General features: G+C 45.4%; 1 protein-coding gene across 2 annotated transcripts in view; it reads left to right on the top strand.

The window, feature by feature from the left end:
• Positions 1–27,207, top strand: part of PCNX2 (pecanex 2) — a 310,678-nt gene that overhangs the window by 269,443 nt on the left and 14,028 nt on the right. For both annotated transcript variants that reach the window (XM_002698790.7, XM_005226237.5), the window contains 4 exons: positions 18,596–18,740; positions 19,464–19,694; positions 20,716–20,990; positions 22,251–22,438. In XM_002698790.7, coding sequence (XP_002698836.1) covers positions 18,596–18,740; positions 19,464–19,694; positions 20,716–20,990; positions 22,251–22,438 — 839 coding nt within the window. The remainder of the gene's footprint in view (positions 1–18,595; positions 18,741–19,463; positions 19,695–20,715; positions 20,991–22,250; positions 22,439–27,207) is intronic.

Raw genomic sequence — 27,207 nt, 5'->3', positions numbered from 1 at the left:
GGATAGCTATGACATTTCTTGCACACCAGTATGGCAGGAGATACTCCATTTCATATGTATGAAGTGCCTATGATATTCAGCAGAATTAATGTTCAAAAAAATGTTAGTTCTCCACCCATTTTTTTTTTTCCAGAAAAGGAAATGCTTACTTCTGTGCTTTAGTCCAGAGCCTACTCTGCCCTGACTCTGTGGGGCTTTGATGACTGGATGTTGCTTCTCCTGTTTTTTCAAACTCTCTTTCTGCTGGATCTTGCCCCATTGCATGTTAGTAGCCCAGGTTTCTCTTCTTAAACAACAAAACTATTTTGAGTTTAATTTCCAGTTCTCTCCTGGCTGGTTTACCCTCCTTCACCCTCTACCCCTCAGGTCTTGCCTTCACAAACAAGCCCTTGAACTTGAATCACAAATGAAGTTGTACTCATTGCGCGCCGCACCCCCCCCCCCCACCCCCCATTTCCTTCTCCAGGGAAACAGCTCTTGTGAATTTCATCAGTCACCTTCTCATCATCCCAGTCAGTGGCCATTTCACAGACTGCCCCTTTGGTATTTAGCACTGTGGGCTAGATGTTCTGGATTCTCCCTGTCCATTAAAGGCATCTTGATTGGTGCACACTAGTCTCCCAGGGTCTTATAAATATCCTGATGCCCGAGCCCTACCACAGGGCAGAGCCATCATGTCAGGACCCCTGCAGGTGGACTACTCAACAGGACATTTTATTGTCTCCTGGGAGCATCAGCATGCAGCCAAAGCTGAGAATCATGCAGATCCAGGGAGCTTAAAAAGAAAGCGCTCTTCTATGTAATGGTTTCTCCTTTACTAGGGCTTTCTTCAAGATTTCTGAGTTGTATTGCTGAACCTGTGTTCTGCAAAGGGGTCCTTTTGATACTCTACTTGAGTGCATTCAGGGGTTATTAGGTACGACAAGCTTCTTAAGGGCAAAATCCACTTACGTGCTTGGTTAACAATCGTCACAAGGAGGGGCCATTGGATAAACAATTCTGAGGGGACTTCGGAATGCCCTTCCCGCAGCGGGTAGCTGAGTCATCCCCAGTGGCGAGTCATGGGCAGATGTCATCCCAGACGTGAGTGCAGTGGTAAGGGGTGAAGTGGTGTGGCTGGCAAGCCCTCACCCTTCTCTGGAGAGGAAAAGGTGAGAACTGAGGCTGTTAGGATTCAAGACAACTAGTCTTTCAGCACCCACACCTCAGAATTTTACAGATTTCTTCATAGGGGAGAAGTGCTCACTGATTATTGTGTTGGCCTGTTCTAGAAAATACTCTGGGGGAGAACTGGCCTGCTTCTACCCCCTCTCTTCCCTCCTACCTGACAGCCTCCTACTGTGTGCTGTGCTAAGTTGCTTCCATCATATCTAGCCCTATGAACTGTAGCCCAAGAGGCTCCTCTGTCCATGGGATTCTCCAGGCAAGAACTCTGGGGTGGGTTGCCATGCCCTCCTCCAGGGGATCTTCCTGACCCAGGGATGGAACTCACATCTCTTATGCATCCTGCACTGGCAGGTGGGTTCTTTACCACTAGCTCCACCTGGGGAGCCTCATACTGCTGCTGCTGCTGCTGCTAAGTCGCTTCAGTCGTGTCCGACTCTGTGCGACCCCGTAGACGGCAGTCCACCAGGCTCCTCTGTCCCTGGGATTCTCCAGGCAAGAACACTGGAGTGGGTTGCCATTTCTCATACTAGATGCAGGCAATTCCCTTTGTGGTCATCTGGGACTGAATTCAAAGATTGAGAGTCTATCAGAAGGCCCCTTCGTGAGCTTTGTAAAACAACCTACTATAAATATTGTAAATAGGAAGTACTCTTCGAGAAGGGCTTCAGAAGATTCAAGGCTCTATATCATAAAATGAGTCTTCATACATTCATAGCACCCAAGCATCATTTTTTGGATCGATGGAAGTGGCGGATTCATTTTGATATTTGGCAAAACTAATACAATTATGTAAAGTTTAAAAATAAAATAAAATTTAAAAAAAGAAAGATATGACTTTCCATTATAACCCTCAACAAATTATTTGATGATGATTAAAAAATAAATAAATAAAATTTTCTTTACAAATTGCAAATAAAACGCTTCAGCGATTTCACTTTTTCCATTCCCATCCAACGTATTTTCACTTCTTCGATCTTGTTTGTGTGGCTTGTTCCAATATTTCTGATCCAGGTGTTTCTTGCTTGGTCTGCTTTATTTATTTTTTCCTTGATTGAGCACCATGCCTAGCAGCTGCTTTGTCAACCTTGTTTTGATGGAATTTTTCTTTGTTTCAAAAAGCTTCTCATACTCCATGTCAGCTCTGCTTGTTCCAAACACAGTGATGAGATAAGTCTGGGAGTAATACTTTTGGTATTCTAGGGAAAGATTTGATTATCTGAGGCCGATTCACTCCACTGAGCGGTCCCATACTGTAATAAAATCCTACAATGCATTTTCATTTCGGTCCTTGACGTACTAAAGATATATGTTAGATGCTGCCCTGGGCTGGGGGTTGGAGTCTAAGTCCACGAGGTTCTGATGTATGTGGAGGTATTGTGGGGGCCGGGGAGGGGCACAGAATGAGCGGGAGCTTGGAGCAGGGTCCCCACCTCCACTCCAACCAACAACCGTGCTCTACTTTTCCCTGAGCTAGAGTTCATTCAAGAAATGGTTTTGCTTGTGAAAAATGGTTTCAGAGCTCAAAAATTTTTTTAAACATAAATTTCTATGGATATAGTCAAACTGCTTTCCAAAACTGCCCCAATTTCTATCCTCACCATGAATATTTTGCCATAACTTAAATAGTTAATCTTTTTTAATTTGTCTAGCCTAATGGGTAAAAAAAAAAATCATCTCATTCTTATCTGAATTTGCATGTCCATAATTAATAATGAAGGTAAGACTCTTTTTAAGGATTTATTGGTCATTTTTTTCCTGTGAAGTGCCTGCCCATGTGTACGTTCTATCCACTTCTGTGAGGTCGTTATTGTTGTTCAGCCCCAAGTCGTGTCTGACTCTGTGACCCCCGTGGACTGAAGCATGCTGGGTCTCCCTGTCCCTCACCATCTTCCAGAGTTTGCCCAAGTTCATGTCCATTGAATCGGTGATGCCGTCCAACCATCTCATCCTATGTTGCCCTCTTCTCCTGCCTTCAGATCTTCCCCAGCGTCAGGGCCTTTTCCAGTGAGTCAGCTCTTTGCATCAGGTGGCCAAAGAATTGGAGCTTCAGCTTCAGCATCCATCCTTTCAACGAGTATTCTAGGTTGATTTTCTTTAAGATTGGCTGGTTCAATCTCTGAGCTGTCCAAAGGACTCTCAAGAGTCTTCTCCAGCACCACAGTTCAAAAGCATCAATTCTTTGGCGCTCAGCCTCCTGTATGGTCCAACTCTCACATCTGTTCATGACTACTGGAAAATCCACAGCCTTGCCTGTATGGACTTTGTCGGCAAAGTGATGTCTTTGCTTTTTAACATCCTGTCTAAGTTTGTCATAGCTTTCCTGCCAAGAAACAATCGTTTTCTAATTTCACAGCTGCAGTCACTATCTGCAGTGATTTTAGAGCCCAAGAAGAGGAAATCGGTCACTACTTCCACCTTTTCCCTTTCTATTTGTCAGAAGTGATGGGACTGGATGCCATGATCTTAGTTTTTTAAATATTGAGTTTTAAGCTGGTTTTTTCACTCTCCTCTTTCACCCTCATCAAGAGGCTCTTTAATTTCTATGAGGTACTTGCTGGTTTTTAGAAGCTATTCTCATATTAAGATATTAATATGTGTTAAATGTTTTCTGTCAAGGTGCTCTTGTCTTTATGGTGGGGCTGCTATGCCTCATTTTCTTCTCAGGTGACATTTATTTTATTTTAAAGTATTTATTTATGTATTTATTTAGCTGTGCTGGGTCTTAGTTGGAGCATGCAGGATCTAGTTTCATAACCAGGGATCAAACCCAGGCCCCCTGTGTGGGGAGTGCAGAGTCTTAACCACCTGACCACCAGGGACATCCCTTCTCAGGTGAAATTAGACCTCACATTTTATAAAAACCTCAGCTGGAATTTTGATTTAGATTGTATTACATTTACAGATTAGCTTAAGAAGTAAATGGACATTAGTCAATAATATACTGTCTCAGTTTTTTAAATGTCTCTCAGTAGCAGTTTATCATTTTATGGAGATTTGTAATACTTAGAAGATTTGAGCCTAAATATTTTATAGTTTTATTGTGACCATGAATAGACTCCTTTTGTCCCTATCACATTTTCTAATGGCTTTTGCTGGTTTACAGGAACGTTATTTCTTTTTTCATATTGGTCTCATTCTGGGCACCTCTCACTGAACTCTGTTATAAGCCTCTTATTTCCGTGGCACTTTCCTGATGGTCCAGTGGTTAAGACACCGCCTTAAAATTCAGAGAGTGCAGATTCCACCCCTGGTTGGAGAACTAAGATCCCACATACTTCACAGCCGAAAGACCAGAACATGAAACAGAAGCAATATTGTAATAAAGTCAATAAAAATTTTAAAAATGAACCACATTTTAAAAATCTTTAAAAAATATTATTTATATTAATCCTATTTGATTTTCTGCTGGAAAGACATATCTGCAAATAATGACAGTTTTGCTTTTTCTTTTCCGATAGACATAATGCAATTCTTGTTACACTGGCTATGACCTCCAAGTGGAGGTGGGCATCTGTGTTAGTTTCCAATTGCTGCTGTAACAACTTACCACACATTAGGTGGCTTACAGCAACATAAACTGGTGATCTTACAGTTCTGGAGGTTGAAAGTGCAAAACAGGTGTCACTAGGCTAAAACCCAGGTGTCAGCAGAGCTTCGTGCCTTCTGGAGGCTCTGCGGGAAGAATCCGTCCCCTGCTCAACAGGCTGCCTACATCCTTACCACGCCTTCCTCCATCTTCCCAGCCATCTGTGTAGCATCTTCCAGTCTCTCTCTCCAGCAAACTCTGTCTCACCTATGTCTCCCTTTTACATATGAGGATCCTTACGATTATGATTATCTGGGTCCTCGCAGATAATCCAGGAAAATCTCCCCCTTTAAATTAAAGTGCTCAATTTAATCATATCTGGAAAATTCCTTGTGCCCTGTAAGATAACATATCCACAGGTTCCAGAGAGTAGGACATGGACATGTTTGAGGGGCCATTGTTCTGTTCAGCGCAGCATCCTCACATTAATCCAGACATTCATGGGCATAAATGTCAAATTTTAGCATTAAAAACTAAGCTTTGTTTTAGGCTTCTATTAGACAGTTTTTATCAGGTTAGGAATTTCTGTCTCTTCCTCAATTGCTAAGACTTTTTATCAGGAAAGGATGATGAATTCTTTGAAAGTTTGAGGGCTTACATTCAGATGAAATTATTCTTCTTAAATCTATCAGGTGGGCCAAAAAGTTTATTCAGATTTAAGTACCAAGACACATTTTTCATTTTCACCAAGAGCTTTATTGAACAATATATTCACTAACTGCGCAAACGTTTTAGCCAAACTAATATTAATGTAATTGGTAATATTAACAAATTTCTTCATTAAAACATCCTTATAATTCTGAGATAAGCTCTGATTGGTCATGATGCATTGTTTTTATGCAACGATGAATTCACTTTGCTAATATTTCATTCAGTATAGCTTTATTATATATTCAAAGTAGGAGTGTCTCATGATCTGTGTGTGTGTGTGCGCACATACTTTATCCTCGTACAATTTTAACTCAGGAGTATACTCTTACGTGTACTCTCTGAGACCAAACAAACAAACAATATCATTCCCACATATTTAATGTTAAGGAGTAAAAGATGATTTTTGAACACTGATTCCCTAGGTAAGTCTTACACAGCAGCCTAGCAGCAGTCACAAGCTCTGCTCATTTGATGGGTTTCTGGGGGACATATTTTAACTTCACAACAGTGACATAGCTTTGACAGGCTATCCTCAAGGAATAAAAGCATGTACATGCAAAGTTAGAGAGAAAGAGTAAGTTGAGAATCAGCTTAAACCAAATGCAAGTGAGCAAAAGAGTACAAGTATATAAAATGTCTTCAAGTAAAATATCCATATGTTTAGGGAAATAGAATGAGTTAATAAGGATGTGACAACCAAAAGCTGATAATGGTTTTAATTTGGAGTTTGGGGCCTTTCTCCTTTGTAGAACTGTGTCTCCTGCTGAATAAAAGCATACATATATAAAGGCATGTTTTAGGAGGAAGGCAAAATAGTTTCAGTGACCCCAGGGGCGAAAAGACAGCTTGGTGACTGCCTTCCAGTAAATTAGAGGGGATGAGTAGATCCTGGTTGATGTCTGTTTATAGAGATAACAGTGAGAAGGTGGCTGTACTTTACAGCAGCATCATGTTTGCTTGAAGAAGAAAGTTTACTGGCTTTTGGAATACATAGGCTTCTAAGAGGATAGAGGGCAGGAGGAGAAAGGGGCAGCAGAGGATGTGATGGTTGGATGGCATCATCGACTCAGTGGACATGAGTTTAAGCTAACTCCAGGAAGCAGTGAAGGACAGGGAAACCTGGTGTGCTGCAGTCCAGGGGGTCACAAAGAGTTGGACATGGCTGAGCAACTGGACATCAACAGAGGATAGAACATGTCAAGATAAATGTGAGCTTGAAAAATGACAGAGAAATAGTGATGATGTTCTGTGCTAGACGGTGAGAGCCCTGAAGGATGACCTTGTGGCAAGAGGTCACTGTCACAGTCTGAGGTCACATCAACCATATCCCCACCCCTCCCACCCAGAGTGGACTGAGGAAAGCAGTGTTATTCAGGAATCCTATACATCATCTTAGTTTCCTTTCTCCATCTTCTACTGGATATGAGTCCCCACATTAGGGCCAGATGTCATACTGGATCATCTTGCAGATAAGACTGAGGTTTATCTGACAGACTGGGGTTCAGTTCAGTTCAGTCACTCAGTCATGTCCAACTCTTTGTGACCCCATGGATTGCACCACTCCAGGCTTCCCCGTCCATCACCAACTCAACTCAGAGTGTACTCAAACTCATATCCATTGAGTTGGTGATGCCATCCAACCATCTCATCCTCTGTCGTCCCCTTCTCCTCCTGCCTTCAATCTTTCCCAGCATCAGGGTCTTTTCAATGTGTCAGTTCTTCGCATCAGGTGGCCAAGGTATTGCAGTTTCAGCTTCAGCATCAGAGCTTCCAATGAATATTCAGCACTGATTTCCTTTAGGATGGACTGGTTGGACCTCCTTTCAGTCCAAGTGACTCTCAAGAGTCTTCTCCAACACCACAGTTCAAAAGCATTGATTCATGGGGCATTCAGCTTTCTTTATAGTCCAACTCTCACATCCATACATGACAACTGGAAAAACCATAGCTTTGACTAGATGGACCTTTGTTGGCAAAGTAATATCTCTGCTTTTGAATATGCTGTCTAGGTTGGTCATAACTTTTCTTCCAAAGAGCAAACATCTTTTAATTTTATGGCAGCAGTCACCATCTGCAGTGATGTTGGAGCTCGAAAAAATAAAGTCTGTCATTGTTTCCATTGTTTCTCCATCTATTTGCCATGAAGTGATGGGACCAGATGCCATGATCTTAGTTTTCTGAATGTTGAGTTTTAAGCCAACTTTTTCACTCTCCTCTTTCACTTTCATCAAGAAGCTCTTTAGTTCTTCACTTTCTGCCATAAGGGTGGTGTCATCTGCATATCTGAGGTAATTGATATTTCTCCTGGCAGTCTTGATTCCAGCTTGTGCTTCATCCAGTCCAGCATTTCTCATTATGTACCCTGCATAGAAGTTAAATAAGCAGGGTGACAGTATACAGCCTTGACATACTCCTTCCCCAATTTGGAACCAGTCTGTTGTTCTATTTTCAGTTCTAACTGTTGCTTCTTGACCTGCGTACAGATTTCTCAGGAGGCAGGTCAGGTGGTCTGGTATTCCAATCTTTTCAAGAATTTTCCACAGTTAGTGGTGATCCACACAATCAAAGGCTTTGGGATAGTCAGTAAAGCAAAAGTAGATGTTTTTCAGGAACTCTCTTGCTTTTTGATGATCCAATGGATGTTATCAATTTGATCTCTGGTTCCTCTGACTTTTCTAAATCCAGCTTGAACATCTGGAAGTTCATGGTTCATGTACTGTTGAAGCCTGGCTTGGAGAATTTTGAGCATTACTTTGCTAGCATGTGAGATGAGTGCAATTGTGTGGTAGTTTGAGTATTCTTTGGCATTGCCTTTCTTAGGGATTGGAATGAAAACTGACCTTTTCCAGTCCTGTGGTCATTGCTGAGTTTTCCAAATTTGCTGGCATATTGAGTGTGGCAATTTCCCAGCATCATCTTTCAGGATTTGAAATAGCTCAACTGGAATTCCATCACCTCTACTAGCTTTGTTCGTAGTGATGCTTCCTAAGGCCCTGTTGACTTTGTGTTTCAGGATGTCTGGCTCTAGGTGAGTGATCACACCATCGTGATTATCTATGTCGTGAAGATGTTTTTTGTATAGTTCTTCTGTGTATTCTTGCCAACTCTTTTCTTAATATCTTCGGTTTCTGTTAGGTCCATACTATTTCTGTCCTTTATTGAGCCCATCTTTGCATAAAGTGTTCCCTGGGTATCTCTAATTTTCTTGAAGACATATCTAGTCTTTCCCATTCCATTGTTTTCCTCCATTTCTTTGCATTGATTTCTGAGGAAGGCTTTCTTATCTCTCCTTGCTATTCTTTGGAACTCTGCCTTCAAATGGGTATATCTTTCCTTTTCTCCTTTGCCTTTCACTTCTCTTCTTTTCACAGCTATTTGTAAGGCCTCCTCAGGGAACCATTTTGCCTTTTTGCATTTCTTTTTCTTGGGTATGGTCTGATCACTGCCTCCTATACAATGTCATGAATCTCTGTCTATAGTTCTTCAGGCACTCTGTCTATCAGATCTAGTCCCTTGAACCTATTTGTCACTTCTGCTATATAATTGTAAGGGATTTGATTTAGGTCATACCTGAATGGTCTAGTGGTTTCCCCTACTTTCTTCAATTTAAGTCTGAATTTGGCAATAAGGAGTTCATGCTCTGAGCCACAGTCAGCTCCCAGTCTTGTTTCTGCTGACTGTATAGAGCTTCTCCGTCTTTGGCTGCAAAAATATAATCAATCTGACTTTGGTATTGAGCATCTGGTGATGTCCATGTGTAGAGTCTTCTCTTGTGTTGTTGGAAAAGGGTGTTTGCTATGATCAGTGCACTCTCTTGGCAAAACTCTATTAGCCTTTTCCCTGCTTCATTTTGTACTCCAAGGACAAATTTGCCTGTTGCTCCAGGTGTTTCTTGACTTTCTACTTTTGCATTCTAGTCCCATATAATGAAAAGGACATCTTTTTTGGGTGTTAGTTCTAGAAGGTCTTGTAGGTTTTCATAGAACCATTCAACTTCAGCTTTTTCAGCATTGCTGGTCAGGGCATAGACTTGGATTACTGTGATATTGAATGGTTTGCCCTGGAAACGAATAGAGATCATTCTGTCATTTTTGAGATTGCATCCAAGTACTGCATTTTGGACTTTTTTGTTGACTATGATGGCTACTCCATTTCTTCTAAGGGATTCTTGCCCACAGTAGTAGATATAATTATCATCTGAGTTAAATTCACCCATTCCAGTCCATTTAGTTCGCTGATTCCTAAAATGTCAATGTTCACTCTTGCCATCTGCTGTTTGACCACTTCCAATTTGCCTTGATTCATGGACCTAACATTCCAGATTCCTATGCAATATTGCTCTTTATAGCATCAGACTTTACTTCCATCAGCAGTCACATCCACAACTGGGTGTTGCTTTTGCTTTGGCTCTGTCTCTTCATTCTTTCTGGAGTTATTTCTCCACTCTTCTCCAGTAGCATATTGGACATCTATTGACCTGGGGAGTTCATTTTTCAGTGTCCTATCTTTTTGCCTTTTCATACTGTTCATGGAGTTCTCAAGGCAAGAATACTGAAGTGGTTTGCCATTCCCTTCTCCAGTTTTGTCAGAACTCTCTACCATGACCCATCCATCTTGGGTGGCCCTACATGGCATGGCTCATAGTTTCCTTGAGTTAGATAAGGCTGTGGTCCATGTGACCAGATTGGTTAGTTTTCTGTGATTGTGGTTTTCAGTCTGTCTGCCCTCTGATGGAGAAGGATAAGAGGCTTATGGAAGCTTCCTGATGGGAGAGACTGACAGGGTGAAACTGGGTCTTGTTCTAATGGGCAGGGCCATGCTCAGTAAATCTTAAGTCAAATTTTCTGTTGATGGGTGGGGCTGTGTTCCCTCCCTGTTATTTGACCTGGGACCAAACTATGGTGGAAGTAATGAAGATAACGGTGACCTCCTTCAAAAGGTCCCATGCACGCACTGCTACACTCAGTGCCCCCGAGCCTGCAGCAGGCCACTGCTGACCCATGCCTCTGCCAGACACTCCTGGACACTCATGGGCAAGTCTAGGTCAGTCTCTTGTGGGGTCACTGCTCCTGAGTCCTGGTGGGCACAAGGATTTGTTTGTGCCCTCCAAGAGTCTGTTTCCTCAGTCCTGTGTAAGTTCTGGTGGCTCTATGGTGGGGTTAAAGGCGACCTCCTCCAAGTTGGGAGCTCAAAAATCAGCATCCAGATTTTACATTCAGGAGAGCCCAAGAATTGTGGGAAACCAAGATTCACCTCTTGTTTGTGCTTGTGCACACACTCACTTGCTCTGAGTCCCAGCACAGAGGCAGCAGCTTGGAGAACACCTGGATCATCCAAGAAGATTCACTGATTAATTTCAGGACATATGCTGAATGGAAGGGATCTGGTGGGACTTTCTCAGGGGACAGAAGTGTTGGCATGTGCCTTTTCCCCCCTCTCCTTCCACATTGCTCACCAGGTACTGGTTGAGGTCATTTCTGTCATTCTCTGCTACTTAGCTAACACCATGCACCCTGTCCTGGAGTCCTCTGAGGACCAGCCTTGCCCAACCTGCCAACAGTCCCCTCAAAGCAGCTCCCATCCCAGGAGTCTTGCCCTGTATATCACCATGCCCAGAGCAGTAACAACCAGGCCTCAAAACAGCCAACCTGGGGCCAAGCACCACCCATCAGCCACCCATAGCAATCATGACCCAACCACAACAGGAGGTGCATTCAGCCCACAGGGTACTCTGCTCTGGTGACCTGGGGGAGCGGTGCCATTGGGCCCACTGGACACCTAATACATAAGGTCACATTTTCAAGGTTAAGAGATGTAGCTGATATACCTAATACATAGAAACAAGCAGAGAGAGTTGAATATAATGGAAAAGAATCTGAAAGAGAATATATATGCATATATATGCACACACACAGATATGGGCTCCCCAGGTGGTGCAGTCATAAAGAATCTACCTGCCAATGCAAGAGACACAAGTGACATGGGTTTGATCCCTGAGTGGGAAGATCCCATGGAGCTACAGTGGCAGTCCACTCCAGTATTCTTGCCTGGAGAATCTCATGGACAGAGGAGCCTGGAGGGCTACAGTCATGGAGCTGCAAAGAGTTGGGCATGACATGACACACACACATATATATATATAAAGTTTAATCATTTTTTTGTACCTTGAAATAACACATTGTAAATTAATTATACTCTAATTAAAAAAAATATAATTTAACCCTCCCCCCCAAAAAACCTGATAGGCAAAAATGAGGACAAAGGGATATCTTTCAAATGAAAGAAGACAAACCCCAGGAAACAAATTAAATGAAACTGAGATAATCAATGCAGCAGATAGAGAGTTTAAAGTAACAGTCATAAACATGCTCACTGAAATTGGGAAAAGAATGGAAGAACACAGTGAGAACTTCATCAAAGAGATAGAAAATACAAAGAAAAGAGCCATTAAGAATCCCCGTCTGTGGGAAAGCCTTCTCTTACCCTGGTCTGGGGCACAGGTCCTGCGCCGAGCTCCCACTCCATCGCTTCTCTGAAATGTCTGGATGTCTTGAGGAAGCATCCAGGTTCTGGTTCCCTGAGTCTCAGACCTCCCTATGCCCCAGAATCACTTGGGGATCTTGGTCAGAATATAGACCCCAGACCCCATCTCACACATGCCAGCTTAGAATCACTGGGAACCGGTTCTGGAAATCTATTTTTATTCTGAGCAGTTGCCAGGAGGTCGTTTCTTCCACAGCCAGCCTGCTCCCGGTCCAGCAGCCTCCAGAAGCATCTTTCACCAGATAATAGAGGCCCAGAAGTACTAAAACGTCATGAAGCCAAACATACTTTTAAAAAGCTTTTCATCAAATCTTGTCTTTTAACTACTTCTCACTTGGGAATTATTATTTCTCAATATAGCTGGCATTTAGTTGAAACCACATCCCTGAGATTCTTTCACCATGTGATTGCTCTCCAATGATTATCTGAGTTTCTACAAGATAAACGTCCTTTGTTTATATCTAATGCCCATATTGCCTGGACATTCCAGTTCACTGAAAATCAGAACTGATCATAGTGAACATTGATGACGCACTCCATGGGTTTTGGGAACAGTGCTAAGTGCTTGACACGAGTTGACACATTTCATTCTCTCTCAAGGCATGAAAGAGGATGAGGTAGGTGCTATTGTTGTTGAGTCGCTAGGCTGTGTCGGACTCTTTTGTGACCCCATGGATTGCAGCCTGCCAGGCTCCTCTGTCCATGGGATTTCCCAGGCAAGAATATTGGAGTGGGTTGCCATTCCCTTCTCCAGGGGATCTTCCTTACCCAAGGATTGAACCAAGGTCTCCCACCTTGCAGGCAGATTCTTTACCATCTGAGCCACCAGGGAAACATACACCAATTTAAACCTTGGAAAATAGCTCATCACCGACCTCAGGAAGGTAAGGTGGGGAATAGTTCAAGACTTACACATTCATGGTATTTTTACTGTGGGGTCACCTGAAGCCTTTGAAGAGATCAGTCCATTCTAATACAACCTCTGAGCTAGTCTTTAAGAAGATGACTCCAGTTACATGTTTTTAAAGAGACTCTGTGTTTCCTGGAGAGGTGGGTGGCAGGAGGGAGGTATGCTCCTTCAATGTCATGCGTGTGCTAAATCACTTCAGTCATGTCTGACTCTTAGTGGCCCTGTGGACTGTAGCCCACCAGGCTCCTCTGTCCATGGGATTCTCCAGACAAGAACACTGGAGTGGATTACCATGCCTTCCTCCAGGGGATTGTCCCAATCCAGGGATCAAACCCACATCTCTTAGGTCTCCTGCATTGGCAGGTGGGTTCTTTACTACTAGGGCCACCTGGGAAGCCCTTCAGTGTTGCATGAGATGCTAAATATCTGTTCCCACCTGTCTCATCCTCTTTCTAAACTCCTTTCTGGCCTGTTTCCTCTTAAATGAAAGGATTTTAATACTACATCTTATACAGGCAACCATGGGAATGAGCTGAGCTGATGGAATGGAAAGCACTCAGTAATGTACAAACCACCAGAGAAATGTAAGGTATCCTTTCTGTCTCACTGCTAGTTGCTCAGAGCTGGTGCTTTTAAAAAAACAATATGTTCACTGAAAGATTATTTATGAAGTGTTAGTGGTTTTAATATTTGTGTAACTTAAAATTCTGAGATGCCCTTGAATAATACAGATATTTACAATACTCTCATGTACACAAACTACTATATTTCCTGGTACTGAACATAATAAGACTGCTCTAACTTCCACCCATAAAACATTAATCTTTCAAAACCACACCTTTAGGAGTTCACAAATTCTTATTTCTCCCGAGTTTTTAAAAATTATATTTAAACCTTCTTTAAAAAGGAAGCTGAAATCCTCAAACCAAAAGCCTTAATCTGCCTTTCACAATGTTTATCAAATCATCATGATGTACTTTTTATTTGTTTTCTTTCAAGTTGGATATACAATTTTGTTTTTATAATTTTAATTTTTTTGACCTTTTAAATACTTAAAAATTGTGTCGATTACACCTCAATAAAGCTGAAAAAATTGAAATCAAATACAAAGAAAGCCTTAATCTGAACGAATTCTGAGAAATAGATCAACAAAGAGGATCTTTTATTCATTCCACAGAAAAAATACATTTAGTAATTTTCGCCTGAAGAAAATGTATCTTGTGTTTAAAGAACTCAAAGATTAGTCGTCAGGAGTTGCTTTTGGACAATGATCAATAAGAGCTTATCAACAGTAGGATACTGATACCAAGGACCATCCCCTCTTGCACGGATTACTCTTTGTACTTCCAGCTCCTTTAGTGGTCAGGAGTGATGGGATCAACCACGCATGGTTGGGGGATCCCACAGAGGAATGAATCATGTATGAAACACGCTGCCTCTCCCACAGTGGAGATGCTCTCTGAGCCAGGATACTAACTTAGATAACCAAGAACTCACTGTCTAAGAATCTCCATTACTAATTAGTAAGCATGGGAAACCCAGCCTGCAAATCACAGTTGTTCACATATGTTCTCCGAGGGCTCCATGTACAGCAGTGCCCTGCAGCAGAAGGCTCTTCACGATGCCCATCTGTAAACATACAGTATATGAGCCTGTTTGGGCATTAACTTGAACATATCAATCCTTCTGGAGAGTCCACTGGGAGTCCTGCAGAAACTATCCCAGCATTAGAGTTGTTTCCACCTGAATCCCAAGAGTCATTAACACTGGATCCAAGATAATAAACCAGTGTCTAGAACTTAAAGTCTGTATGTTTAATCATAATGGGCAAGGTTTCTCAGAAGCAGCATTATTCACATTTTAGGTTGTGTGGCTCTTTGTTGTGGGGGACTGTCCTAGGCGTTCCTGCCTGGCCTCTACCCACTGGGTGCCAGGAGCTGTGACATCCAGAATGTTTCTGGATATTGTCAAATGTTTCCTAGGGGCCAGAATTTCCACGGACTGAGAGCCAGTGAGAGAGGGTGCAGGTGAGAACTGGGCTGAGTTGGATAGGGTCATAGGCAACATCTGGCTAGACTCGAGCCCTGAGGACTCCTCTATGGATAAAGAAAGATGCTGTAAAACAGTGAAACAGGAGTGAAAACAGCTTTCACTTCAGCTGGCCATTCTCAAGTTGTCCTGCTCTGTGAAAGGTGATGGGCGAGGATGCTGAAATGGGCGGGACCCGTTAAAGCATCATCTTCATGGAGCTAGACTTTCTGCCAGGGCTGCAAGCAACAGCCAGAGCTTCAGGCCAGAAAATAACTGTTTCCAGAAAGGTTGTGTACATCTGTGCTTAAGTGCTGATGGCCCCGACCTCTTATCTGTACTCACCACCAATGGTTATGTCATCATAGAATAGGCAACAGGGTCAGGAACCAGAAAGAACAGGAGTAAGTTCAAGCAGAGTGTCACAGAGACTCAGCTTGGTGGTGGTTGGTATCTGCTAGGGGTGTGGAGTGACTCTGAGCAGAAGCTGAATCGTCCTTTCCAACACACGTGCACACATACAAACATGCACCCTTGTACACGCACACACACACAATGCACATCACACATAAACGTGTGCTCATCTCAAGCACACACATATACAAATGTGCACTCATGTACATGCATATACACACACATACACATACATACACACAAATATGCAGCCACACATGGACAGGCATGTACACACACACACACACGTACACACACTTATGATGGTGAGATATTATGCAAGTGCTAAGTGTGTGGAATGTGGGTTAACATTGCAGAAGAGGTGCAGAAGGCTGGTCCCAGAGTGTGTCACCAGACAATCCTCAGCGCAGGGGCAACCCTGTCCATTTGTGTGGGGAAGGGGCAGGGCAGGCTCCAGAAAAAACCTGGCCCAAGTGTAGTCATGTGTTAGAGACGCACATCCACATGTAGAGAACTGGACCACAGCACTGAGATGAGCCTAGGCTTACATGGCACCACATTTGTGCAAAAAACTGCAATATTCTGAATAAAGATAGCACAAAGGGGCCAAGTGTTGGCTGTTCTAGTCCCCACAAAGGCCAACCTTGAATAACTCAGGTGTAACCCTGTTTCCCTGCTCCAGCTGTTGGCCTCGGGGTGGGAGCCTGTCATCTCTCAGTAGAGTCTTAACAGAATAAAGCCTGGTGATTCTGCAAATCAGAAATGCGTGGGGGCCACCTGGAGACCTCTCCTCTCCTCAGAGCTTCCCAGCTCATCACATCTCTGCCTTCTTCCTCCTCATTCTCCTGAAGATAAAAGGCAGATAATGAAACACCTTATATTTAAGATGCCTGTATCTTTAAGATACTAAGAGTAATGCCCCACAATCTAAGGGTAGTACCCTCAATCTAGTTAAATTCTAATTCAGGCTTTGTTTTCTGCATGGAGACTCATTTTTTAAAAAAAATTGTCATTGACATATAGTTCATTTACAATGTATTCACTTCTGCTATACAGAAAAGTGTATATATCTATACATTTCTAAATATTCTTTTCCATTATAGTTTATCACAAGATAATACAGTTCCCTGTGCTATACAATAGGACCTTGTTGCTTCTCCATTCTCTCTCTCTCTCTCTATATATATATATGTTAGTTTGCATCTACTAATCCCCAATTCCAGTTCTTCCCTCCCCCCCCACCTTGGCAACCACAAGTCTGTTCTCTCTCCCCATGATTCTGTGTCTGTTTCATAGATAGGTGTGTGCATTGAGACTCATTTTAATGTAATAGCAGTAAGTCTCATAATGTGTCATTTTCTTCTGAAAATAGAAATGATCAGTAAAGCATCTATCATTCTGTCAGTAGGGGCCTGAAATGGGCTCCAATCACTTATCGAGGTCCCGTGGAAGGGCGTTTTCTAGACTGGGGAATCAGGTCTGTGCTTGCCTTGCATATGCCGTCAAAGGATGGGCTGAATGCCTGGCTGTTCTCTTCCATCTACCTAGGCATCTCGGCAGGTCCCTTCATCTCCCTCTGCCACTGTCCTCAGCTCTACATCTAGAGGAGTGATTTCTCTAAACCTGTGTGCTAGCAGCCTGGCATGCTTCTAATCCTTTCTAGAAGAAACCCCACCTACTTTTAGCCCTCTTTTTAGTACTTACTGCTATCTGACGACAGGGGCATTTTGGACCATTTTCAATGACAGCAGTTTGCACTGTTTTAAAGCTCCCCTCCCTTCCCCTGTCCTGTTGCATCCTTGCCCTACCATCCACCCCTCCCCTCCCAGGACCACAGGCAGCCCCAGGAAGTCTTTGTTCTGTGTGGGGGCAGCCTGTCCAGGACGGCTGCCTCCTGAAACTCTTCCTGGAAGGCTCTGGGCTCCTCAAGACTCTGGCACCTGCCCCACCTGCCTAGACCCATTTCCCACAGTCATCTCTGACCTTGAGCCTCAGCATCCCTCTCAATGGAGTTCTGGAAGGAAGTTAACGATTGTGGTGCATTTTGCAATCACGTGCTCCAATAGCAGTCAGAGGAACTATTTCCCTGACATGCGGGCCTAATGTTCTGTGTTGAATCCAAAGTCTTGCTTGGTGAGCCAGGTCGTTTAAATCCTCCTCAGCTCCATCCTCAGAAAGTCCCTTCCACACACACTTCCTGGCTCATTATGTCCCAGTTCAATCCTATCAGGGCTGTTGTTTCTTGTGTAGCCGCCCAGTCCCACTCAGGGATGTTAGAAGCCAGACTCATTAGAGGTGGCTGCCAAGTGTATTAATGGACCTAGAGGGAAAGGATTAAGAACAGTTCTTTCCCTCCACATAATATAGGATGAATCGCTTTCCCAAACCGTGTGTTGATCCAAAAGGTAATGGGCCCAGACCATGAAAGGTGTCCCTTGGGTGCCTCTCTGCTCTCCATCCAGGTAGTAGTTACACGCAGGAAATGAAGGCAAAGCAGAAAAGCCCAGAAACATAAAAACCTGGAAAACCTGAGAAATCCTTTGGTCCTTCACTTTAAGCCCCTCTGTCATGGGGGCAGCAGAGGATGAGATGGTTAGATAGCATCACCAACTCAATGGACATGAGTTTGAACAAACTCCAGGTGATAGTGAAGGATAGGGGAGCCTGGTGTGCTGCAGTCCACGAGGTCACAAAGAGTTGGACACAACTTAGCGACTGAACAACAACAACAAATCGTGTCTCATCCACTAGTCATTAACAAAAGGGTGGGACTGGGAGACTGGTATACTCTGAGAATCTGAACAGCCAATTTGAGATTTCACTTGGTGTCATTTTCTGTCTCCATATGGTGAGAGAATCCAATTTTCATTACGAGTCACATAGTCCAAAAGTGCCATCCGGAAACAAAGAGGACGAGCAGAAGGGCCTGGACGCTTCCCCAGGCCTCCCTGCCTCCCTCCTGAGATGTGTAGCCTTTCCAGGGCTCTTGGACCAGATGGGCTGCGTCTCCACACTCACTCTGCCTATGGATGTGGCAGGCTGGCTCTGACCAAGACTTCTACCCCCACACTCCGAGATCTGGTGTGTCACCAGCTATTCTTGATGGTGATCACTACAGCAGTTGTCACAAGGGTCCGAACATGGGCCGCAGGGTCAGGTGTTCAGTGGGACCCCCGCCAGATCAACCTAAAGACAGTAAAGTCCTTGTGGTGTCACAGGGGAGACTTGGGCCAGTTCAGGGTGACAGGAGCCTGAACACCTTTGCTCCATGTGAACAAACAAACTTTGTTTCGCAGCCTGGATTCTTTCCTATATGGCCTCCATGCCCTCTTCAAAGGTGACTTCAGGATAACAGCCCGAGATGAGTGGGTGTTCGCAGACATCGACCTGCTGCACAAAGTTGTCGTCCCAGCTCTCAGGATGTCCCTGAAGCTGCATCAGGTAAGTATTCCTTTTTTTTTTTTTTAAAGTATAATCCTGAAACATTAGGGGGAAAATGACCTTTCAAAAACATGGTCCCCTTCTCAGCATAATTCTGACAAGTGGGCTTCTGACTTAGTAACTAAGTGTGTGTGTGTGTGTGTGTGTGTGTGTGTATGTGTGGTATGTGCTCAGTCGAGTCCCCTCCACTCTGTGGCCCCATGGACTGTAGCCCTCCAGGCTCCTCTGTCCATGGAATTTTCCAGGCAAGAATACTGGAGTGGTTGCCATTTCTTACTCCAGAGTATCTTCCCAACCCAGAGATCAAACCCGCATCTCTTGTCTCCTGCACTGGCAGTCAGGTTCTTTACCACTAGCGCCATCTGGGAGGCCCAGCAACTAAGCATTGAGGCATTGCCTATTTTTGATGGTACCCATGGTGATGTGCCCTCAAGAGTCCCTAGGAGGTGGTGATCTCCCACTAGCATGGAAGAGGGGACTTGGCCGGAGAAAATGACATCAGAAGTGTCCACGCTGTGGTGAAAAGTCCTAGGCTTCTATGCCACCAGCTCTATGGGCCCCGAGGCCACTGTGATAGTGAGGTGCCTTCCATCCACCCAGCGGGGCTGAGCGATGTGGAAGTGGACTTGACCTTGCACCAGGCATTGGCCTCATTGCTGTGTGCACAGCAAGCCAGGACCAGCTCTGTGGTCCTCCCGACCCACAGATAAATTCTTTCCCCAGGACCAGTTCACTTGCCCCGACGAGTACGAAGACCCAGCAGTCCTCTACGAGGCCATCCAGTCCTTTGAGAAGAAAGTGGTCATCTGCCATGAGGGTGACCCGGCCTGGAGGGGCGCCGTGCTGGCCAACAAGGAGGAGCTGCTGACCCTGAGGCACGTGGTAGATGAGGGCACGGATGAGTACAAGGTCCTCATGCTCCACAGAAGCTTCCTGAGCTTCAAAGTGATCAAGGTATGGGAGCCGTCCTTCCCGGCTGCCACCAGCCTCCCGCCTAGGGGGACATGAGAAGAAATATATGGCTGGCCAACAAGTTCATTTGGGTTTTCATTCAGGAAAAACCTGAATGAACGTTTTTGTTTAAAATAATTTATTATATATATTTATTTAATTTTTGGCTGTACTGGGTCTTTGTTGCTATATGGGCTTTCTCTAGTTGTGGTATACAAGGGCTTCTCATTGGGGTGGCTTCTCTTGCTGTGGAGGATGGGCTCTAGGGCTTGCAGGCTTCAGTAATTGCAGTGCATGGGCTCAGGAGTTGCAGTTACTGGGCTCTAGAGCATAGGTGCATGGGCTTAGTTACTCTTCCATATGTGGGATCTTCTCAGACCAGGGATCAAACCTGAGTCTCCTACATTGGCGAATTCTTTACCACTAAGCCAACAAAGAAGCCCCCCTAAACGAACTTTTTTCCCAACACGGTAGCATGGATTGGCACAGACCCCATGCCCCTGGGCCAACATCCTCTGTCCAGAGCCACATTCCCCGGGGACAGGGGGAGCGGGCAGTGCTGGCCAGCATGCAGGGCGGGTGGCCCCGGACAGGCAGTGCATCTCTGCCAGGGCCCTTTCCCACTCAAAATGCTGGTGTGCAGGTGATGGCTTTGGCAAGAAGTCCTGGTAGGCTAGACATGCGTGGGGTCAGGATCTAGCTTGTTCTTAAAGACTTTCTAATTCTCTAAGATTCCAAACCTCCCTCTCATAACCTGTTCCTGGGCCGGATAATTTCCTTCTCAGAGATTCTCTTCATACAGCTTCAAATCACCGGGCTGAAACAAAGCCTTCTTTCCTTTTTATTTGATCTCCATGGCCGCATGAAAATGCCATCATATCCACCTTGCTGCCATTCAGACATCACTAAGAAAGCTTTAGGCCAAAGCATAGTGGCCGCAGGTACTCAGACCCAACAGTCTGTAGCCCCCCTCTCTCTCCGCCCCACCATACACTTTTCTCCCCGTGTCTTCCCCACGCTGCAGGTGAACAGAGAATGCGTCCGCGGCCTTTGGGCGGGGCAGCAGCAAGAACTCATCTTCCTCCGCAACCGCAACCCCGAGCGCGGCAGCATTCAGAACAACAAGCAGGTCCTCCGGAACCTGATCAATTCCTCCTGTGACCAGCCCCTGGGGTACCCCATGTATGTCTCCCCACTCACCACATCCTACCTGGGGACCCACAGGCAGCTGAAGAACATCTGGAGCGGACCGGTCACCTTGGACAGCATCAGGGCGTGGCTCCGAACCAAGTGGTTAAGGTGGGTCTTCACGGCCAAGGCATTATTTACCTGGATGGGGTGGGGCTGCGAGCTCCGAGGCTTCTGGTAGGGATCTCACTGTCTGCCCATCCTTCTGTGATGAAAACTGCCGTGCCCAAATGTCCTCCAACACACCCTTTGTTTCAACAAGCCGTTTCAGATGATGACTCAATGGGAAACGTCATCAGATGAGAGTCTCTCTCCCTTCCACTTCCATCCACCGGCTGAGACTTGGGTTTGAGTCCTTGCAAAGTTGCTGAGGTTACGGGTCTTTGTTACACATCTGTTGCAAAAAACAGGCTTGAAACAGCCTCTTTGCCCCATCCTGCCCCCAGCCCTCATCTCTCGTCGAATAAGTTTCCTCACCCGGTGGTAACAGTGTTCCTGGTTCAGTTCAGTTCAGTCGCTCAGTCGTATCCGACTCTGCAACCCCATGAATCGCAGCACGCCAGGCCTCCCTGTCCATCACCAACTCCCGGAGTTCACCCAGACTCACGTCCATTGAATCGGTGATGCCATCCAGCCATCTCCTCCTCTGTCGTCCCCTTCTCCTCCTGTTCCTGGTTAGTTGGAACAAATTCTTAGTTGTTTTGCCTGAATCTAAAGGAGATCAGTCCTGGGTGTTCTTTGGAAGGAATGATGCTAAAGCTGAAACTCCAGTACTTTGGCCACCTCATGCAAAGAGTTGACTCATTGGAAAAGACTCTGATGCTGGGAGGGATTGGGGGCAGGAGGAGAAGGGGACGACAGAGGATGAGATGGCTGGATGGCATCACCAACTTGATGGACGTGAGTTTGAGTGAACTCCAGGAGTTGATGGACAGGGAGGCCTGGAGTGCTGCAATTCATGGGGTCGCAGAGTCGGACACGACTGAGCGACTGAACTGAACTGAACTGAACAGGGTTGTTTGTCGGACCTCAAAGCTGAGGGTCCCTGTGGATGGTGGAGACCGCGCGGCTTCTTCATCCGGGGAGGGTTTATTCATTTATCAGTCCCTGAGGGGCTTCTTCATCCGGGGAGGGTTTATTCATTTATCAGTCCCTGAGGGGCTTCTTCATCCGGGCAGGGTGTATTCATTTATCAGTCACCGAGGTTTGGGGAACAGAAACCCCTCCTTCCATCTGCATCCCATCTGCATCTCCATCGCTTCTCACCAGTACAGTGCGGTCTGCAGTCCTGCTTTGGACACAGATGCGATGGGGCGTCTAGGGGAATTAGACATGTTTGGTGAGAATCCTTGAAGCGTTTCTTCCTCTCAGAGTGCGGAAGGACTGCGACGCAGCGGGCCAGCCGGGCGCCGGCAACACGGAGGACATGGATGCGGGGGGCGCTCCGCCCGCAGGCGGCAACAGTGCCCCCAGTGGTGAGAGCAGGGAGAGCAGCGCGGAACAGCCCAGAAAGGATGGGAGCCGCCACTGGTCACCCCGGGAAGGGACACGGAGGCCAGGTGAGTGCAGTGGGGGCCTCGTGTTACTGCCAAGGCTCCTCACGTCTCACTGGCCAACACCGTGGGCTATGTTGTCATTCTAACCTCTGAGAGACCGTTTACACAGGACAGATCAGTATTGGGCCAAAAGATGCCCCCAAGTATACTGACTCATATAAGTTCTACTCAGAAAAAAAACTCTATTCTGTGTGTTAGATTCAGCTTTTATCCTTTATCCATCTGTCTGTCCCATACCTCAGCCAGCTGTCTGTCTGTCCATCGGTCCAGTGGTCAGTCTCTTCCACCCCATCTCTCACTCCTTCAGAGACCATCGGCTCATGTGTCTTTGTGTTAGGCAGTGTTACAGCTCTTCATCCATGAAGGTGCCTCCCTCCTCCTGTGAATTGACCCACCCCCTCCAAGTCCCGTGATGAGGCAGCCAGGCTCCTGCCCTTCATTGCCTGGTCACTACAGCTCTCCACTTCCTCACCTTGCACCTGACATTGCAGAGCATAGGGAAAGAGGCAAGATGGGTGTCAGCCGATGGGGATGGAAGAAGTTTGGGGTGAGTCTAAAGCTTAAAAACATGTTTAAACTAAGGCCCAACTAATTAGGCTCATTCAGATGGATGAGGTTCCAAAATCCCTCTGTACTTGGAGGAGAAGGTTGTGTTAGAAAAGGCGACCCTTGGCCCACATAGGACGTGCCCAATTGGAGTGGGAGAGACAGATGCTTGGCCTGGCTCCCACCAGCACACTGTCCCTTGGCTTTGACCTTCAAAACCTGTCAGTGGTTTCAGCTTTTGGCCTCAGTACTTTTACCATCAAGAAGCATTCATTAAGTGCCTCTTTGTGTGTGTTTTCCTGTCAGCTCTGCATCAAGGGAGTAAGCGAGGAACAGTGCCTGCCTCCTAGAAGTGCCCAGAGCAAGGCTGGGGATTTAACTGAAATCGTGAGGATGTGTATAATGATGGGCAAGAAGATAGATAAGATTAAAAAAAGACAGATGGATGACAATAGATAGGGAGACAGAAAGATAGACAGTAATGGATAGATAGATATCAGTAGAAGATAGAAAGATAGGTTATAGGTATTTAGGGAAATTGAGATTATATAGATAATAGGTGATAGATGGATAGAAAATTGATAGATAATAGATATATAGCTAATTGGTTGATGTGTGTGTGTGTGTGTGTGTGTGTTCAGTTATGTCTGATTCTTTGCAACCAAATGGACTCTAGCCTACCAGGCTCCTCTGTCCATGGGATTTTCCAGGAAAGAATACTGGAGTAGGTAGCTATTTCCTACTCTAGGGGATCTTCCCTACCCAGGGATCGGAACCCTCATCTCCTGCGTCTGCAGACAGATTCTTTACCACTGTGTCACCTGGGAAACCCATATCTCCTGTAAAGTATGAATAGCAGAGTGTTTTAAAAGAAATTTAATCTTATTAAGTTCATAGGTGGCACATGAAAGCTTTTGAGGGGATCTTATCCACTCTGGGATTGAACCCTGGATCTCCCACATTGCAAGCAGATCCTTTACCATCTGAGCCACTAGGGAAGCCCCAGTTGGTTGATAGAGAGATAATAAATAATAGAAAGATAAATATACAGATAATATAAAGATACATAGGTAGGTTGAGCTATTTCAAATCCTAAAAGACGATGCTGTGAAAGTGCTGCCCTCAATATGCCAGCAAATTTGGAAAACTCAGCAGTGCCCATAGGACTGGAAAAGGTCAGTTTTCATTCCAATCCCAAAGAAAGGCAATGCCACAGAATGCTCCAACTACTGCACAATTGCACTCACTCACACACTAGTAAAGTAATGCTCAAAAATCTCCAAGCCAGGCTTCAACAGTACATGAACCGTGAACTTCCGGATGTTCAAGCTGGATTTAGAAAAGGCAGAGGAACCAGAGATCAAATTGTCAACACCCACTGGATCATCAAAAAAGCAAGAGAGTTCCTGAAAAACATCTACTTCTTCTTTATTGACTACACCAAAGCCTTTGACTGGGTGGGTCACAAGAAAACTGTGGAAAATTCTTAAAGAGATGGGAATACCAGACCACCTGACCTGCTTCCTGAGAAATTTGTATTCAAGTCAAAAAGCAACAGTTAGAACTGAACATGGAACAACAGACTGTTTCCAAATCAGGAAAGGAGTACATCAAAGCTGTATATTGTCACCCTGCTTATTTAACTTATATGCAGAGTACTTCATGTGAAATGCCAGGCTGGATGAAGCACAAGCTGGAATCAAGATTGCTGGGAGAAATATCAATAACTTCGGATATGCAGATGATACTACCCTTATGGCAGAAAGTGAAGAAGAACTAAAGAGCCTCTTGATGAAAGTGAAAGAGGAGAGTGAAAGAGTTGGCTTAAAACTCAACATTCAGAAAAGTAAGATCACAGCATCTGGTCCCATCACTTCATGGCAAATAGATGGGGAAACAATGGAAACAGTAAGAGATTTTATTTTCTTGGGCTCCAAAATCACTGCAGATGGTGACTGCAGCCATGAAATTAAAAGACACTTGCTCCTTGAAAGAAAAGTTATGACCAACCTGGACAGCATATTAAAAAGCAGAGATATCACTTTGCCAACAAAGGTCTGTGTAGCGAAAGCTATGGTTTTTCCAGTAGTCATGTATGGATGTAAGAGTTGGATCATAAAAAGGGCTGAGGGGCAAAGAATTGATGCTTTCCAACTGTGGTGCTAGAGAAGACTCTTGAGAGTCCCTTGGACTGCAAGGGTATCCAACCAGTCCATCCTAAAGGAAATCAGTCCTGAATATTCATTGGAAGGACTGATGTTGAAGCTGAGACTCTAATACTTTGGCCACCTGATATGAAGAGCCGACTCATTGGAAAAGACCCTGCTGCTGGGAAAGATTGAGGGCAGGAGGAGAAGGGAATGACAAAGGATGAGATGGTTGAATGGCATCATCAATTCAATGGACATGAATTTGAGCAAACTCTGGGAGAGAGTGAAGGACAAGGAAGCCTGGCATGCTGCAGTCCATGGGATCTCAAACAGCTGGACACGACTGAGAGACTGAACAAGAACAAGATGGATAGATAGGTAGATGTTTGACAGATACATATATACACACATAGATACACAGAGATAAATGGATAGATGATAGCTCCTTAGCTGAAGATAGATGAGAGATGGAAGGGAGGCAGGAAGACAGGGAAGGAGAGAGAGGTAAATAGTTAGGTAGCTGAACAAAGTGACATCAGTTGCTTAGGGTGAAGAAGACCCCCTTCCTCGCCCTGTGGCATCTGCTCTGAACCCCAAGCAGAGCAGCCACCAAGCCAGAGCCCTTCCATGTGCAGCTGGCTCTCAGGCCAGGAATTTCTCATTGCTTAGTTAGTTAACAGTTGTTATCGTATGAGATTTTTAAGTTTCAAAAATCACAGAAGTGATTTTCCAGGTGGGAAAATGCAAGGTAGGTTCCAAAGGGAGCAGTGCCTGAACATTTGGCCTTTCTGTCAGGTGACTTGTCTGAACCAGAGAGGGGCTAGAGTCCGAGGGTGGGGGTTGTGGGGAAGGGGGTCTGTCTCGGGGGTTGCGGGGTCACAGCTTTTAAAGAGCCTGAGTTGGGCATGCTGGACAGCCTCTGACTCAGTGAGATGCCTCTTCCTTTTTGCACAAATGAAGCCATGCCAGCACTGTGTGGCCTGGAAAAGCCAGCGTTCCTTCCATCCTCGGAATCCAGGCCCCGTAGGTGGTGAATGTCCCCTATTTACCACCAGAGCCTGAGGCCGGGACCAGTCACAGGCTTCTGTGGCAGATGTCAAAGCTGAATCTTCCAGAGCCCACACCAGCTGTTCGTTTTTCATTATTGCTTCTTAACATTGCTCCTACCAAGGCCACTCTTGGCTTTGCCTGCTTTACAAGGTAACGAGGCATGCTGGGCGACGGCACCTGTGGGCCTCAAGGCCGTGAGCCCCCACCTGCAGTCAGAGTCAGCCTGGGGCTCTGCACTCAGCTTTTGTCCTGCTCTGGAGACTCTCAGTCTCTAGAGTATCTGAGGCTTTGGAGCAAACCCTCCCTGAGCCACTCTTCCTCGCATGCCCCCCCATCCCACCACCACCCTGTTGTACCAAGTGCATCCTTGCTGTGGTGATAAAATGTAATAAGTAACAATCCTGTAATATATACTGTGTGTCTACCCCAGGCAAGTTCACTTTGTCCTCCCCAGGACTCTGACAGGCTTCCCTAGTAGCTCAGATGGTAAAGAATCTGCCTACAATATGGGAGACCCAGGTTCGATCCCTGGGTCAGGAAGATTCCCTGGAGAAAGGAATGGCAACCCACTCCAGCATTCTTGCCTGGAGAATTCTATGGACAGAGGAGCCTGGCAGTCTACAGTCCATGGGGTCACAAAGAGTTGGACATGACTGAGCATGTGCTCATCTTGCAGCTGAAGAAACCAGGGCAGAGAAATTCAGTCACTGAACAGAGAAGTTCAGTCACAGGGCAGAGAAATCACCAGCTAGGAAGCAACTGATCTGGGATTTGTGCTCAGGCAAGATGGCCAAGTGCCTGCAGTGCTGACCCCAGGCACGGTCCTGTTACTCTGGTCCTGGGACACTGCGTCTGTTCATCAAATGCAGCCTTTGTCCCTGAACATGATGGAGCCACTTGCCCAGGCTCCTCCTTTCAGCACTCATCTCTGCTGCTCCCATCGTCCCGGCCCTCCATGACTTTGTTCCCGGGCTGAGGGCTTCTCTTACAACTGGTCTTCCTTGGGTTCACAACCAGGCAAAGCTG

This window comes from Bos taurus, chromosome 28 (genome assembly GCF_002263795.3).
Source record: "Bos taurus isolate L1 Dominette 01449 registration number 42190680 breed Hereford chromosome 28, ARS-UCD2.0, whole genome shotgun sequence".
In the NCBI taxonomy this organism is placed as follows: domain Eukaryota; kingdom Metazoa; phylum Chordata; class Mammalia; order Artiodactyla; family Bovidae; genus Bos; species Bos taurus.
This window is presented reverse-complemented; position numbering and strand designations above follow the sequence as displayed.